The sequence below is a fragment of the Bombus terrestris genome, chromosome 5 (genome assembly GCF_910591885.1).
Source record: "Bombus terrestris chromosome 5, iyBomTerr1.2, whole genome shotgun sequence".
NCBI classification, from domain to species: Eukaryota; Metazoa; Arthropoda; class Insecta; order Hymenoptera; family Apidae; genus Bombus; species Bombus terrestris.
Genome location: NC_063273.1, coordinates 3299745 through 3318205, shown reverse-complemented (window position 1 = coordinate 3318205; position 18461 = coordinate 3299745). Strand labels below are relative to the sequence as shown.

Sequence of the window (18461 nt, the reverse complement as noted above, 5' to 3'; positions counted from 1 at the left end):
CCGCGAGTTATATCAACACGGGGCTCAAGCTCCATCGACGTGTCGGCTCTTGTCCTGGAGAGCACTCGTTGCGAAGTCGACGTAAAATACGGAGATAAAGCAACAACGACGCGGCTGTTGCGCGACACACGGATGAGCTAACGCATATCCGTGCAATTATTAACGTTTACATTATGTTGAATGATCCTTCTGTCGCATGGCAGTATCATGAATTTCCTAAGTAAGCGCGATCGATTTCCATTATGGATGATTTGACCGAATGAAACACTTCTTGGAAACCTCGATAGGTGGTTACTTTTATTCTCAAAACTTATATTGTTGATTTCTCGTCTAATAAATAACGTGAAAGGAAAAATTAATTGACAAGATGTAAGGCATTAACTTAGTAATAAAATAATACAAATTTCTAGTAGTTTTACATGCTGACTATACCTAAAGTATGAAGTACTATATTTTCATATTCTTATTTTAACATCTAATCTTTTTCGATTTTTCATATTCTTCACGAATCTTTCAAAATTCTTAGCACAATATCTGTCCTTCTCAAAATCTTTTTTAAATTCAGCCTGTCTACGACCTCGCTTGCATCGTTTCCGCTAACTACAGACGATACAGCATTATACCTCTTACCTTTTTTTATGCCAAAATCTAACCCTCCGAACCTTTCGCGAGTCATCTTTCGCCCTCTTCACGAGTCTTTCAAAGCTCCTACCGCAATGTCCCTTCTTTAAAACGCTCCTTAAACCCCCGTCGCACAGAAACCTCTAGCACGTCCAACCCCTGAAACAATCGTCCATACTCACCGAGCCGGAATTCGCCGGGCAATCTCCGTCTGCAAAAATTAATTACACCCGATGAGATCAGATTCAGAAGGCAGCCACGTGTCCTCTGGTTCGAACGTAATTCCGTTGCACGGCCGCTGGATCTGGACCCCGGCTAACCAGACCGGACGCCAGAAAGAGGAGGGTGAAACAGCCGAGACGAGGAGAGGGATCTCCTAATCGGTATGAGAGTTTCCACCAGCCGACTCTCAATTCGTACCCGAAGCAATTCAACGAGAGCCCGCGGGAGCAACGGACTAACGCACCATGGAGGAACGAAGCGAGATAGCCGAGAATGGCGGAGATCGGAGAAGGAGAAGCAGGGGAACTCGAGCGAACGACTCGAAGACAATGCAATTATTCGCAATTACCGCGTCCGTCCGCGGTTCGCGGAATTATCCCATTCTGTTTCCATTACTGGTACCGTCATTCCTGCCTATCCAACCCCCTCGCACGTAAATTCGTGTACAGGGGTGCGCGTCGATGTAAGATGACGCGTCGCGTCCTCGAAGCATCGAAGAAACGATGAAATTCGTGTATACGGTGAATAGAGAGGGAATATGAATATAATTTTAGGGTTTAGGATGCTGCAGTAGTCCTTGGGGAAGCATGGAACGAGTGGATGGTTTGCTGGAAGTGGAGTAGGTTGGTGTAGCTATGGATCATTCTCTTTTGTTCGTTACAGAAAAGAAATTTTAGGTGCGATATCGTTTTGTATGATGTGGCTAGGAAAAATAAATTTAACAATAGTGTATATAATAAAAACAGAGTTAAATTAATTACAATTATAAAAAATACGAGAAAGCATGGCGGACGGTTTGATATCTTTTGTTACACATGTAACTATATTCTTCTCGCTGGCCGCGATACTCGTTTATTTTTCCATCATCCAGCAACACTGGCAAAATATGTATCGTTTCGCATCTCGCTTTACACACACGGATACGAGTACACACAAGAATACACGCTCGATTACCTTGCTACCGAGGCGCAGACGCTGCTATGATTAGACATCACACATATTTCATGTGAAAAGGTGAAAGAAGTGTTTCAAGAATTTATGATTTCACGCCGTGGCCAGTGTTTAAGAATTCAGTATTATAATAAGGAACAATTGCTTCCGTGACGCAAGTGAAATTTATTATTCATTGCTATTTATACTTGAGAATTTAATAGGAGAATAAAGCAACGAATTACCGAATCGCATAAAGAATTTCACTTGTAGGATTTATTCTCATTTATGAACAATATTCTACTGAATTCGATCTATCCTCAATTTCAAAACTCAACTTTCGTCGATCCAAGAATCGATGAATTCTTTTCATTGAAGAAATCAAATTGGTCAGATTCTTCGTACACGCGAAAGATTACGAAAGGTTGGTCCGATCGGATCAAGGGTAGCATTAGACAAAATTCTTCGTCCCCACGTCTTCGACTATACATAAACCGAATCACGTTGATCGCTAAAAACGAAGGGAAGCGAAGGGATTCGATTACAAAGCCTTCGAGATCTCTTTTCTTTCCTTTTCATCCTCGTCGTTGGTGCGGCTCGGCTCGTTAAAGATTAACGTCGTCGGCCTGGAATCGCGTTCGTGGTTCCAAGAGCCGGAACAGGGGACAGCTAATGTAACAAAGGAAATCCGGGCGACGAGGGATGAAACTTAATTATGCGACTCTCTTTAGAACAGCAGTCATCCTATGGTTCGGTTTTTCGCCACCACGGAACCACTCGTACTGCGTTTATCGGTAAACGTTCTGCAACTTGATAGTAATAATAAATCGTGGAAATTCTATTTTACAAAAACTCTCGCAAGAAGATCCTATAAATGAAACGTGTTTTTCACACCATGCCATCGTGGCTCGAAATCAACGAATAATTTCACCAAAGAACTCGGAACAAATTGCTCCCACAATCACGCCCACCGTTTCTCCTTTCATTTACCAAACAGTACAACGCTTACACCCAAGGAATCTTTATCCCCCCAACATTCATTTTGCTCGCCATTTCTTCTTCTTGCTCTCGGTCGCCAATTACCTCTTCTTTACTCTCGCCTTTCCTCCGTGTCTCGTCGTTTTTTCTCCAACGACGTCTTCGACGTGTACGCATTTCTTCCTCTTTATCTTAGCCTGCCTCTTTACGGTCGTATAAATTTTCTCGATAGCCATTCTCCTTCTCCCGTTCCTTCGTTAATTTCGCCGCAATCTACCATCGCTTCCGGTGTTCGTTGGACGTTGTCAACGACACGACGCCTCGCATGTTAGCGTACGAATCGTAGAATATAAGGACGCAATCTTGGTCACGCAGTCTTTCTTCTATTTCACGGGCAGACCGTATCCGGAAACGCCCCGTAATTTTCCACTTTAAGAGAAAACCTACGCTATTTTTAGACACTGTTTTGTCGATGTCGTTGTCCGTGGCCGAATATGTGTCTCGAGATGGAACGATAGGGCTGTCGTAGTGGCATTGACGAAAGAAGATTTAAAGGATAAGTAACACGAAGAAACGCGACAATTTTAGAAAATGAAATTATTGCAATTGACGGGAGCAATGAATGAACGTAATAGTTCAGAATAGATAATCATTGGCAATGTGGTAAGAAATGTCTAATACAGAAATTACTGGCACCTACTACTGATACGCACGAGTGTCGATTAAAAGTTTTTTAGAACTTTAGGAAACGTTAATGTCTTTAAATTTATTATTTATTATGCGCGCAAATTTATAACAGATTGTTAAAGTCCTGCGCTGAGGAACTAAATACAAATAATTCCAGGGTTATTAAATTCAATCGTGAATCATGTCTATAGTAATATAATTTTAAGAATATTACAGAGATCAAGGTAAGAGATTGGAAGCAGGTATTAGAAACGTTAAATCACAGGCGTAAAGCGGCAAGATTTAAAGTAGGTATTAGGAACAGGAGATCGCAGGAGAACCAAGGCGGGAAATTCAAATTGGGTATTAGAAACGTTAAATTGTAGAATCCAAAATGGAAAGTTTAAACCGGGTATCAAGAACGTTATTAAGTCGTAGAAATGAATTTTCTTCATTTACTTTAACTATTATGTTTAGCTTAGAGTGTAATGTGATGTGATGATTAGATGAATCATAATACGAGTCTACCTAATTTCGCCATGTTGAACAATTTTCAATGCTCAACGCAATTGAAGAATCTTCGATGAAATAATCGGTTATTAAGTAACTCATATATATATATAAAATAAATATAAAATAATACAGACGTATGTTGTTTTCACAGTTACAGTAACATAATGCTAAATTGCACAGTATATAAAAAGAAGCATCTTTCATATCGCTTAAAATTTCAATCGCGTGTAAAGAAATCGGCATTCCAAGCCAAGTGATTAAAAGCTTATATAGAATTTACTAAAAACCGTGTTCGAACGTTCAAGTTCGTCTTTTACGATGCTGCAACGAGGCCGCGTTATGGTTTTCAAAAGTGGAAGCATCGTTAGCGATCAAAAGGAGAGCAGAAAAGCAAAAAGAGCTACACGAAGATTGTCTCGAAAGCTATCCGGCCACGGATCGATACTTGACCGTCGCGTCGTTCAATCGCGGCGACTTCTCGAACGATGAACGAGTGAACCGAGGGGGATATAATCGGTCGAGCTGCACGAATTAAACGGATTTTATCGGCGCGCCATTGCCGCGGTCGAGTCTTAAATTAAACTCGCTCTGTACTCCGCCATGCATCGACGCTACAAACGAGCCGCGATTATCGTCGATCGACTGGATTACGTATTTGATGAAGCAAAAGGAGGAAGGTAATCGAACGGAATGCTTTCGGCACGAGAGATCGCCCGGAGGGAATCAAAATGCCAGGGAAATAATGATAAACGTCAAACGCGTAGCGAACGGCTATCTTCTTTCTTAATGAACCTGACGTTAGCTTGTAATTACGTTTCGATTACTTCACGGTGCTTTCCTACGAATTGGTGGATATTGCTCTTTTGTGAAAACGAGACGATTTTATGTTGAATTTTTTAAAATATTAAAGTCGCTTGAACGGTGTAAAGAGGTATTTATTTGTAACAGGTATGTTGTTTTAATAGCTGTAAATTAAGGCACGCGATAATTATTTCAGTGGAACAATGTTTTATCTCTTGTCAGTAGAATAAGTAAGTAGTTGGTCAGCCACTGCACGATACAACGACTATCTATTTATATATCTATTTATCTATTGTCACTTGCGAGCAAAACTCAGATGTTATTTAAACTATCGTTTAATCTTTTCAAATGTGGCTTTGTTAAAATCAAAAAAGATAATTACATATTATTTTTCTGGCAAAGAAAATGTACAAATACGTGTATATCGGCAATAAGATTAACTGTTTACGAAAGCATTTCGTAAATTCGGAAATATTTACTCGTGATAAGTTTATTGTATCTTTTGAAACTATTGGAACTTGAACTCGACATTTATATCGATATTTTTCATGAAGTTAATGTGTAATAATTTTATTTTTCTTTTTTTTTCTTAGTGATATAAGAAAAAACAAGTGATTTTAATAATTTACAGATATTTTCGATCGTAATTAAAAAAAGTTTGCTGTTTGCTCTCCTTTTATCTTATCTTACTCCATTTTTTATAGAAAGTAGGGCAAACTCTTTTCTCAAGCCCGCGCAAGAAACGTGGCCGTTTCTTCGCTTTGTGTGGCATGGTTTTGTCTTCTTTAACGCTGCCGTATCTCGTTATTCCTGCTACAATTCGCGACCTCCGAAACAAAACAGCCAGCCAGAAAAAAACGCCTCGTATTTTGTTACTGTCGCTATACTTCTACCCTTTCAACCAAGACAGTGCGCTGATCGCTGCTACAAAAAATATCATCCCGTTGTAATCAAGATACGAAGACGCGAAGAAAGACGATATAGCGAAAGAATGATTACGACTGTTTTATTTTTTGACAAATTACCTGTTGAATGTATCGTCGTCTAACGCGTTGAAATTCTGTTCTAGTTAAGATTAAAAATTTTAAATTTAGAATATTCGGAAATGATTTAAATAGAATTCAGCGCTCGTAATGAAAAATTGAAGGTGAAGGTAATGTAAAATTCCAAATTTATAATGCACAATTTGTAGCGTTAAAAATATATAGCTCGGAACAAAATTTTGATGAAATTCAACTTTCAATAACAAGCTATCGAACTGTAGATATTCGTTTGAACTATCTCACTTCATTCTATGTACTTTAATAAAAATTCTCCGAGTCAGAAATTGAGGATAGATATTGCTATTCTTTAACGAAGGAAGTTTTAAATGAGTCGAACGTCGAATCGACTTCAAAGGTCCATATACTTTAGCGAGTTCAAACATTACGAAGTTCAAAGTTCTAATTCGCACAGAGTTCGTTAGTTTACCAAGTTCTGGCGAGTCCTTTAACGGATCCTAACTTGTTCACTTTGACGTACCAATTTGTTGTAATCGCAACGCTAACCATCGTGTCTAGACCTAACGTTTCCGTTCCAAGATCTTCTTTCTGCGATATTCTAAAACTGCCTTTTCTTCTCAAAATTTCGTATTACGAATGTTCATTATTCTATCTTGGAAATAACGGAAAAATATATAGAATAAACAAAACAAAAATTATATAAGACAATTTCAACATCAAATATAAGATTACGATTATTATATCAGGTTGTCCGATAAGTGTCTCTTTCGCAAACGTGTTTCTTACAACAGTGCACCTTCATACAAATGTGAAACTGATTCTGTGAAATGTCGCGATGTTTATCTCAACAGAACGAAATGGATCGTACGTAATTCGACAAAATAATATAAAACGAAAAACGTTAATTCTAATAATAATTCTAAACAGTGAAGCGCAATATAAAATAAAATAAGACTAATCCACGTCTCAAAAAATCGAAACACCACGTCCGAAAATTATAACACTAAACTCAAAAATCATGTATATATTCAACGACTAATTCAGAAGTATATCACTCGTACAAGAAATGTATATATATGAACATACTTGTTTGAAATTCAATTACTCGCGATGAACGTAAGAAATTCTCATCCTCGCGATATTCTATGCGAATAAATAAAAATCATATAACAAAACTTTCTTCGTTCAGCATAAACAACGTTATTTTGCCAATTTAAAATAGCAATTAAGGAGAAGAAAATGAATCGAAATAAATCGTCGTTTAACGATACAATACGTAAGCGTAGGAAGCAAACATTTCACAACGATCCTTCATAAGCAGGTGGTAAAGTTGAAGCGCAAAAAGTGTCATCGTAACGAGAGGGAAAGAATCTTCTTCATTAAACTCCTTCGGAGAGAGTCTGCGCTATAACTACGTGATCCCGTTGACTCCATTAATTAACCATTCGATCGCAAAGAGCCCTGCCTTCGCTTCTGACAGTTTTTCTTCGCTTGCTTCTCTTCTTCAGCAGTTCGCAGCCGTCAACATTCGCCGACATTCGCGACAGCGGGTAGGGTCACTCGGAAACGAGATGTGACTCGAAAGAAAACTCCTCGAAATACTTTGCCAACGTAAAATCTTCCCCGTAGAACGCAAGATGAACGTGTGGTTACGCGTTACGAATGCCGAATCAACTTTTCCTGTGCTTTGATAAAGCTGGATACCACACGATTTCTTACTACTACTACTACTACTAGCTACTAAAGAGAAATCGGCTGCGTAACGATACTTTGTTACTTTCTATATATTATAGGATTGAGATAAAGTACGTTTTCAAAGCAAGTGCTGTGACAATGATAAAAGTGGATGTTAGAAATATCAAAGTAAATGCTCGGTTTTATGATATTCACGCTACATACGTGGAAAAGTCGATATAAGCATGATAACAGTAGATCAATGAAATTTGCGAACAGATAATCAGATACAGGTATTTAAATTGCAGATTTGATTTTAAAGTGTTTATCCTCGTTTAATGATTTATATAGGATATACGTTTTTAAGTAGACTAGAAATTATTGGTGAAAGATTTTCCTATCTTCGTTTATCTAAGAATTTTGGTAGGATTTTGTAAATGTAAGGAGCTTACAACTTGATTAATTTGAACTCAAATCGAAGATTTTCATGAAATGTGATGTATAATATATCTAAGGGGACAATTGATTCCTAGCTTCTATAAACATCATCAACGGTGCCAAAAATTTACAAAAATAACGTACCTTGGTTGCTACGATAATGATAATATATTATACGATAAGATAAAACGAAAAGAGTGATCGATATGGAACCTCTCGTATACAAGAATATATTATCCTTAATCTATAACATTCAAATACGACTATTGCTTTCTCTTCCATTATTTTTCATCTTCTACGACGAATACCCATACATTATCCATAAATTTTCATCGAACGAGCTACTCGATTCCCTAATACGTTCAATGTCCCTTCGAGAAAACTCGAACAATACTTCACTCTGAACTGCACACTGTAGTCTGAAATCGCACGGATTCGATGCTCTGCGATTTATCGTAGCGTCGAGATCGTCGTTGGAATACTGATGAGCTTGCGGCGGCGAGATCCTGTACGAGGAAGATGCACACCAACAGAATTCTCGAAAATCCTCGTCTAACCATCTCGTCCATATAAACACATTCTCTGACCTGACCTCCACTCTCTACGAGTTTAAAGCTGATTACTCTCGCTATACACTAAAGCTGTTAAAGTAAACCCGTAGATTGTCTCATAAGTTCCGTCGACTTTTCATTTTTCAGCTTTTATTAGATGTAAATTTCGAAAAAATTGACAGAATATTATTGATCGTCTGAATGGCGCCAGATTACGAAGGATTGAACTCATAGGAAGGAAAAGGACGTTTATGTAAATTCATATTTTTGCGAGTGATATTAAAGAAATGGAACCTAAGCAAATATTTTCTATATTCGATTCCTTCTGTTGAGGTTGACTGACAGAGGAACGAGTGGATGAATTTGTAGTAGAAAAATATATTGGAATAAGTATAAGTACAAGTACAGGTATAGTATGTCGATCCAGATCCTCACTCTTTCGGTGTTACAATACAATAGGAAGATAGGGAGCACGTTCATATATTTATAGCAAAGGACATTAGCAAAAAGTTAACCTTGATGTGTAGCTCCAGCTGAAGGCTAGAAGAAACAGCGACAGAAATCTACTTGTAGCTCTTTCGTTTCTAGATCTTCTAATCTAAAACAATATTTATATTCAAGAGCACAATAATATGGACCTCTCCTTATTTGGGATTTTTTTTACCAAATTCTATTTTCTTCGTATCAGCGGTCTCCAGGTCACGGATATACAAAAGAAAAGGTGCAGAGTTTATCTCGAAGTAATTACTTCAACACCTTCGAATTTTGTAGAAGTTTGTGCGCTGCGGTGCTGTTTTCGCGAAACTTGTTCTGTGTTTTCGCTTTGACGAGCAGGATCGATCGTTTCAAATTCGTCGCGCTAATTCGACGTTTAATGAAACCTGCGTCTACTTTCGGAATCAATCAACTTTGGTAGGGGTCAGAGGCGTAGCGAGAATTAACGCGGCCCGGAATTACAGAGGAATTAAATGAAGATTAATTTTCGTTTGAGCGTTGCGTGGACGCGACTTCCTGTATGATCGGGAATCGATTTTAAAGTTATAATTGACGTGGTTCCATGAAAATTTGGACGAATACTTTCGTTTGATGTTACGAATGCAGTATGTCTGACTAATCATGGTTCTATTCTACTTGAATTCACTGTCCTATCAACTTCCCCATGAAAATAAAAGGAAAATGAAAGTTTACGTGTATTTTTTGATAAATTTGACGTTATACATCTCGACTAATTGCTATTTAATTTAATTTGCCCTTCGTCTCTATATCCAAAAGTTTCCATCAACGTAAAAAATGAAATGAATATTGAATAATATAATTCTCGTTATTTTTGCAACTTGTCGAGGAAAATAACAAGAGAATGGAAATACACATATTCTTGTAGCATTTCTTCCTACGCTCTCATCTACTGCAATAAAACGGAAACTTCCTCTCACCTCTTGCAACGAAACGAAAATTACAGAACAATACGCCACGTAACAAGTTGCATCGTTCTCGATCTGTACTTAACCATTCCGCTGGCATCGTCGTTTCTCCCTTAACATTCGCGAAATTACAAAGTTACCTCAGAGCTTGAAGTAGGCGAGAGAAAAGAGAACAGACTCGCGGAAAGACTTCACTGCAGGGCAGAAGAAATTCTATATTCCATGTAGCCGCATTATTTACGTGCATTGTTCTTTTTTTTATTATTATTCTTTATACTTCTTCATTATTCTTGTGAAGGCGATGAAACGGAAAACGTGTATGCGAGAAAGAAAGGGAATGAAATAACGAACATACGCTTTTATTAGAATTTTTATTACACCGCGCGATAAATTCTTGTTGGTTGAAGCTCAAATATGCAGCTTTCATGCTGAAGAACTGTCACAATTCGAAGAATTTCAATTTTCTTGCTGTAACAATAATGGATGCGCGCGTATAGTTATGCGCGTGTTAGGCGTTTTCTCGCTGAATTCTTGCAAATATTAATACGTAGTTTACTACGAGTCATGTGTCGAATTTTAAAGTATTTAAAAGTCTCTTTATTTAGAAAAAAATAATTCATTTTTATGATATTCAAACGTTTGAAGTCGAATGAAAAATATTTAAGAAATGATACGAAAATTCTATCGATTGAATTGATCTTGAGTTATGCGTGCCTACCTTTTAAATGTAATTTCCACTCGAAGACAAGCTAGAATTTAAATTTTGAAGGTTGCAAATGAAATAATATCTTCCGGAATGCTAATTTTATAAACTCTAACCATGATAAAAATTGTCATCGAGAAACACCATACTGTAATATATGCATGAGAAACCATTAAAACAGTGAGAAGGAAAAGAAGCTGTATGATATCAGGAACGATAACAATGTTGAATATTTAATTTCATGGTAATCGCTGGAAAAGCGCTTGGTGTTTCAAAGCTACGGAGGAAAGTATGCTTGAATCATAAGATGTTTTCATTAATTGTCAAAGCTAGTGTGAAAAGAATGCCTCGTTCTTCGTTTCGCACTTTGTCAGGCAAAGAACCACTTTGAACTATAGAATTAAACGTTATTCCGAAAGTCCCTTTACATTTGCAGCATCGTATCTTCCACTTTAGTTAGCATTGCTGAGACTAGCAGCAATACCACCTATAAATTATAACAGTATATATACAATATCAGCATAATTTAAATAATCTTCTCTAGATTTATAAAATATATCATATAAAAACATTAAGTATAACATTTAACAAATAATTTCTATGGAAATAAATGATATGATACTCATTTGGTATTTTGAGGCAAGTCATAAAGCGTAAAGGAGAACAAATTTAACAAAATTAATTATTTCCTTTGTTGAACTTATTAAATATTCGATGCATAAACGATTCCTTCGTACAACAATTACGTAATTACACAAGTATGCTACTCGTCTAATCTTGAAGAAGATATTGCGTTAAAAATCCCTTCGGAGCGTTTAAAATAACGAAATTGTAATATTCGTACAAAGTAAAATAGGGAAAGCAAACTAAATGCGTTCATATATTATATATAAATTCAATAACAAATTAATAATTTCAGCTAATTATTTCTCGTTGCAGCAACAACAGCAGCAAGCGCAACAGCAAGCCCAGCAACAGCAGCAACAGCAACAGCAGCAACAGCATCAGCAGCAACAGACACAGGCTAATTCGCCAGGAGGCGGAAATGTGGGGAAAAACAGCCCGTCGCCGGGAAATTCGGCGTCTCCTGGCACTGTGACGGCGTCCAACAAGACGCAGACCGAGCCAAAACCGGTCGAATGCAATTTGTGCCATCGGAAATTCAAAAATATACCGGCACTCAATGGTCATATGAGACTCCATGGTGGTTATTTCAAGAAGGTAATCGAGTCACGCTTTCCACCATTTTCAAGTGTTTTCTTTCGTATTATTACGTATATAGTATATTATCACAGTATTATATACAGTATTATAGGAATATTTTCAAAGAAAGGGCAATATTTTATTCTATTGAGATTGAAATATTATGATAAAGTATTAGTAACGCAGATTTTCTTGGCACTGCTTCTTTTCTGCGTTTCTATTTACCGTATCTAGATTTCTAAATCGTTATTTTTGTATAAATTACATCAAAGTAATCATATAAATAACAAACGTAATAATAATTAGTACAATAGGGTAAATGATAAAATACAATAATCTTCGACAAGGTTACAATGAAGAATTTTACAAAAGTTGTGAGCGCTATAATATAATAGTTGCAGCTAATAATTTTGCAAGGATCATCCAAGGAATCATCATAAAAATTTGCAATATTTCATATCAGAAAACAAGAATAGCGAGATAAAGTAATTGAGAGGAACGAGTCGTTAATTCTAGTCTCGCGTTTGTTCCGCTTGCTTCATCAATTCTCCTCGAGACGGTCTCGAGATGAAAATTATACGGAATCCGGGCTTTGCTTACCTCTTCCACGAACCGCGTTTCATCCCGCGGGGGCAGAATTGAATTTTCAAGAAGAATTTCATGAAGTTTACCAAAGGCTACGGCAACCTGCAAGGTTCAGCGACATTACCATATGAATTCGCAATCCCAGAAACTCGCACGGAGAGCTTCGTGTAATCAGTTGGTGATTTCATGAAAATCTCGACGACCGAAACGCAATCAACCGGTGATTTCATGAAAATTTCGACCGGTTACGTTCTACGACGCTCCTTTCTTCGTGATACATGAGACGATAATCACTGAAAAGGAAAGAAACAAGAAGTCTTCTTTTGTTAAAATATCAAATTCCTCGTTGATATAAATTAAAACGATAGATGATCAAAAGTGGATGAAGAAATGGAGCAAGATGTCCAATAGAATCGAAAAGTGTATTTGCAATTTTTTGTTCATTTTATTGCTTACATCCAGTTTCTAATGGAATCAAGAAATGTTGCTACATCTTTCATTATCCATACCCGCGTAAATTCTACGATATTATCATTCCACCGAAGACGTTTTTACGTTGAATGTCATTTCTATCGAAATGGCGAGAAAAAACTTCGGGCGAATCTTTTTCAGCGTATCCGTACAAACGACACGCCGCGCCATTCGTTAAGACATTTTTAATCAGTGAGAAGAGAGGCGACTGGGGTGGAATCGGAGAAGAGGAAGAAAGAAGGGGGCAGAATCGCTGATCTTTCTATTCCGGCGACTGCAACAGCCTGCCTCTTCCTTGACCTTATTAAGAGCCTCTCTGTTCAGATTCTCTGCTCGCGAAGAGAAGAGAAAGAGGAAGAAAAGTATGAAATCGAGCAGATCTCCCCTCGTGATCCTATCCCTGATTTCTTCTCACTTTTTTCCTGCCTCTGCAACGATTATCGCCTGTAAATGCGTCGCAAAATGAGAAAACGAGAATTTCGTGTGATAGTATATTTTTGATAAGCTTCTAATTGTAAGATAATTTTATGATCGATCGGAAAAATGTTAATATCGCATAATTGAAAACGAAAATCTTTTAGGTACAAGGATGTAAATCTTTTAAAAATAATTCATAAGTTGTAGTTTCGTAAATTCACTCCAACAATAATATTCTCCTACGTATCGTTCTACATTTTGCAAGAAATTCGTCGTTTTTTCGTAAATATTCGCTTCCGTAGTAGAACTGATTGTCACGTCTAATTCAACGTTCCGATTCGCACAAATTTTCTCTGCTTCAAACACATCTTCGATAAAAAAGTAAAAACTCAAAAGTTAGGAATCGGTCGATCGAGCAAAGACAGGAGGTAAACGAGCGCAGATCGTGAGAGAATAAAATCGAGAGATGGAATGGTAAGGCGATGATCGAATCCAAATGAACCCATTAACAAGCTCTTTGCTTGGACGGTGGCGGCTGGAGACGGAAAGATTGGGAAGCAGCCACGGTCGAAGAGGGCTGTGCAAACATTGTCTCGAGCTTTCTCCATTATGTAGATTGAATCTGAACCGGTTACCGGCTGGGTTTTCAACGGGGTCTGCTCTCGTTTCAAACTGCACCCGGAGTTTTCAACTCGCCACTCTCTCGTCCATCTCTGTACGTGTGTGTACGTTGAATCCACGCGCATTCCAGCGTATCCAAGGCTTCGCGTCCAGCCTTCCGTTCATGCACTAGCGCAGCGTCCGGATCCATTCATTTTGATCTGTGTACATACACAGATTCATATTCATGCTCGCGGCTGGGGGCCTTTATGTTCGTCGTGACCGTGTTCACGATCAAGCGTCAGAGAGGTCCACGTAGCCGTTCAGGGACACGAGGTGAACGTTCATGGTTCACGGCCGGGGAACAGAGGCGTGAGTGCATTCGGATATATTTGTAGTCGACATCTGAATACGTGGTTCGCCTGCACTTTGTCCTACGTTAATGGGTTACCACGTGGCTATTGCCTGGGGATGTTCTCCGGATCGGTGTTAGATAGCCGGTGTAGATTGCTGATTATTTCTATGTCGATTACGAATGTTTATGTAGTCGATGTGAAAAATTGAGAGCCAGAGGAATCTTCGAAGGACGAGAACTAAGAACGATGGAATTTCCCACGAATGTTTTTCCTTCGATTAATGGATAATCTATCTTTTAGAGAGCATAAAGTAGAAACTGTGATGAGTAGGCACGAATTATCGAATGGAGGAAAATACACGTGGTCCCACGTGCGAGCTGATTTTTTCACCGATTTCATACCGTTTATGTCCGTAAGATAATCGAGTAAATTCTATTTATTCGAGGATTATTCTCGGTCGTTGCGCAGGAACGTAGCGTTTCCGGCAATCGGACGAAAAATATTCAACCTCGACCTGAAACTAACTTGCTGAGCACTTTTGTATCGCTTAAAAGTTCACGTGAATCCCGTTCGTCCGTTATACGAAACCTTAAACGCTTCGGGTCCGACAATTTCCACGCACGGATGTCGATTTAACCGACATATTCCATGAAACGCGCCATTTTCCAACGCGCGTCCGCATCTGGATTTTCCATTCTTTCTCTTCTTGAGAACAAAAATAACACAATTTAATTCGGATATACCTGAATGAGAAACCATTAAAACTAGTATTATAATTCTATTTATAGTAGTGGTTCAAAACACCATTGATTTCTACGGTGGTATATGAGAGAATCTATTCTAGGAAGCTAGCAGTAAGATTAAATATACACTGGCTGACAGAAGAATTTCGACATTTACCGTAAAAGAGTTCCATGTGTATATACATGTTATGCGTTACATAAAACGTTCTGAAGTTTCATTAACGTCGTAGCAAAACGTGATTGTCATGATTATATTGGTGAAATTTGCTGATCTAGACTAATCTAAACTAATGTAAAAATATAAATACATAGAAGAAAGTAAATATATGAAATAATTATTATCATGCCATTGAAATGGATTTGGGTATATGAAAAACAGCAAAGCTTTACAATAAATCTTTCATAATCCTACATACACATGCCAAAGGATATAATACCGCGAATGTATTTTAACATTAATTAGCTGCCATATTTAACTTTTCTGTTGAGAAATTGAAAGAATTTGTGAGATAAATTAGAAACAATTGCTATGACTATCCATAGAAATTGGGAGCAATTTAAAGCTCGAATTAAGGATGAAGTCATTAAGAAAGGTGGATAATGATGATTTATTCGCGTTTCGCTATGGAGAAAATAATGATTATATTTTTTAATCTTTCGTTGCGAATTCGATATGTTGGTACTGTATAATTCAAGAAAATTTATGAAATTCCTCGGCTCTCCAATCTGTATGTGCCTGTTCTTTCATTATTAAACTAAAAATCCCATCGAATCCATTATATGCCCTTCCGATACTATTCATATTGAAATTCTTTTATCGTTGAACCGCATTTTTAATTAAACATCAGTAAAAATACGTTATCTGAATATTAAAGTAACTCTTATCGTGATCGATAGTAACACTCGATATTAAAAAAGGAAAAGGAATCAAATATCCAGCTAAAAGTGAAATTAATATTTATACGTGTATTCGTTCTTTACATCATCAGCACGAACTTCATATCGTATTATAAATCTCGTTCGTCATAACTTAAAAAATTTAACAATTCATTAATTTTTTTAGGAATTCAATCATATTTTTAATCGCGCATCCGTCATACCATTCAGCTAAAAAATTTAAATTTTGCAATAAAATCATACCAGACTTCGATTGGAAATGTTAGAAATTGTTAGGAAATGATACGAATTTCATAAATTCAAAATTCAATCAATGTTTGAATCTAGTATAGAGAAGAAGAATAAAATTTCTTACGATACAATTTTCTTATGAAATTTTGTTAATTTACCAACTGGAAAGCGAATTGTGATATTGAACGCGATACGACCGATAGAAACAAAGCTTTGTACATACAAAGTCGCCGCTCGAAGTTCTTTATTTCACAAAAGTATCGGGCGATCGACTTTCTATTATTCGAACTGTATCGAACAAAGCAAAACACAAAAGTGAACAAGCAAAAAAAGGGATGAAAAAATATGCGAGCAACGAAATAAAGAACTAAAACAAGAAAAAAGAAGGCGACTCTCGAACTCACTTACGGATCGACGCAACGAAGCATCCTGTGTTCGAACTGTGTCGAGAGGGACGTGGTAAAAAAAAAATGGGAGCAAAAAAGGGGGGAAAAAGAGAGTACAAAAAAAGAGTCAGACGTGTGTACATTACGGCACACAAGAGAACTCGCGTTCGGGGCTGGAATCGACACGGATCGAATTGATGAGTCGGAGCCTGCGAACGTTCCGCAATCAATTCCGCGCATTAACGGCAGCCGATCAATATTCATGAAGCGAGCGCGGTACGCCACGTCAAAGACAGAGTTCAATTTCGCGGCAGGTCATATACACACATACATACATATATATAAAATACAAGAATACATAGTATATATTACTATATTATATATATTATTATATATATTATACCATATATTACACATATACATATATGTGACATAATATATACTCTGTACAGAGTGTTGAAAAAGGGCATCTATGAATCTACGACTTTGAAGGTTTCTAGTATTTACAAAAGAAAATAAGAAATATTTAACTGATCAATATTTCTATCAATATTTTTCGTATAAAAAGCAAAATATCCTCATATGGATAGTCAAGTAATTCGATTTAATGGCCCACAAAAAATGCAGCCAAAGTACAAAATGTATCTATGTAATATGTGTGTGATGTAAAAAAATATAAAATGAATACCATATCTAAAAACGTATACCATAATTTACACGCATAAGCGCAATATGAAAATTAAAAGAGGGAACGTCGAACCTAAATTTACATCTAAACATATCGAACCAAAACTTATGTACCCTATATTATAATCTCGACTTATTTTTTCATCCCCTTCGAATCACCCCCTTGGCAATCCTGTCACGACTTCTAGAACATCCCGTAGATATTCGCATACAAAGCACAGAGAAACCCAGCTACATATCGAAGTAGGAAATTGAGGAGCACGATGACGATCAGCGATTACCGGGTTCACCGTAGTCCTCCTCCACCTCGTTCTATCTTGCTCCCTCGCCATTAAGGTTTCATCAAGATGACAACGTGGACGCCGTAGCGTGCGTATCACGGTGATGCATGGTTCCTCGAAGGGGACTGGCTCTCACGTGAAACAGGACGAAGATATATAGCACATCCGACGTGGACGTATGCTAATTGCTGCCTCGGCGTCCGAAGGACTGGCACAATTAACCCTTCGTTTCATCGGGACCACTAATCTGCGAACCAGTCGTACCCGATCGAAGTATCAGTCGGCGAGGGATGCGTTTCCGATTAACCGGCTGCACCCATGATAGACGAGACGAGGATTATGGGCCGCGTGGGGAGCATTTGACGTGTGGGTTTCGAGATGCGTTTGGTTAGTTAAGATTTGTTGAGGAAACGGGGACAGTGGTGTGATCAGAGAGTTGTGGGTGTACTCGTGATTAATGGCTTTCGGTTTGATTAAGGGAATCCTCGTCGCTAAGCAAACTCCCTTTAATCTTTTAATTCATTTAATTGTTTTAATTCGATCGCCGGTATTTGTTTACCGTAAAATTTCGTTATTTCGTAGTCTATAGCTGTTTTCGTTGTACTTTCGCGCGTGTAGAGATTTTACTTTACTTTGCCTTGTATCACGATAATGATACTTTTCAAGCAACGTGTCCGAGGATGTGATTCGATTATATGGTCGCTGTAATTGGAGAATCGAAGAGTTGAATGCATTTGAACTGACATCAAGAACAGTTCGCCAAGTTTTGATAATACCTTGAAGAGATATTCAAGCGATCTTAAGTAGGAAGATATTACAGTTGATTCGTTTCTCGATTTTTATCAAACGTTATGATTAATTGATGCTAATATTCCTCGCGAAGGTTCCTCGTGTGATTACCATTTCCGATATTTGTCAACGCGTTAGTATATACCCGCGACAGACGATAAGTTGTGAATATTTCTAAGAAAATTTCGTCGAAGATCGAATGAGACATTATTTTATGAAATTGACACAACAAGCTTCGATCCGCCAAATAGAATTCTTTTATTCCCTTAATTCAAAGAACATCTATATTCATTCCA

At 37.6% G+C, this 18461-nt stretch overlaps 1 protein-coding gene across 5 annotated transcripts in view; it reads left to right on the top strand.

Moving 5' to 3' along the window:
* LOC100650807 overlaps positions 1 to 18461 on the top strand; it is a 587269-nt gene that overhangs the window by 532182 nt on the left and 36626 nt on the right. For all 5 annotated transcript variants that reach the window (XM_048405682.1, XM_048405681.1, XM_048405684.1 and 2 more), the window contains one exon: positions 11459 to 11740. In XM_048405682.1, the coding sequence (XP_048261639.1) occupies positions 11459 to 11740 (282 nt within the window). The remainder of the gene's footprint in view (positions 1 to 11458; positions 11741 to 18461) is intronic.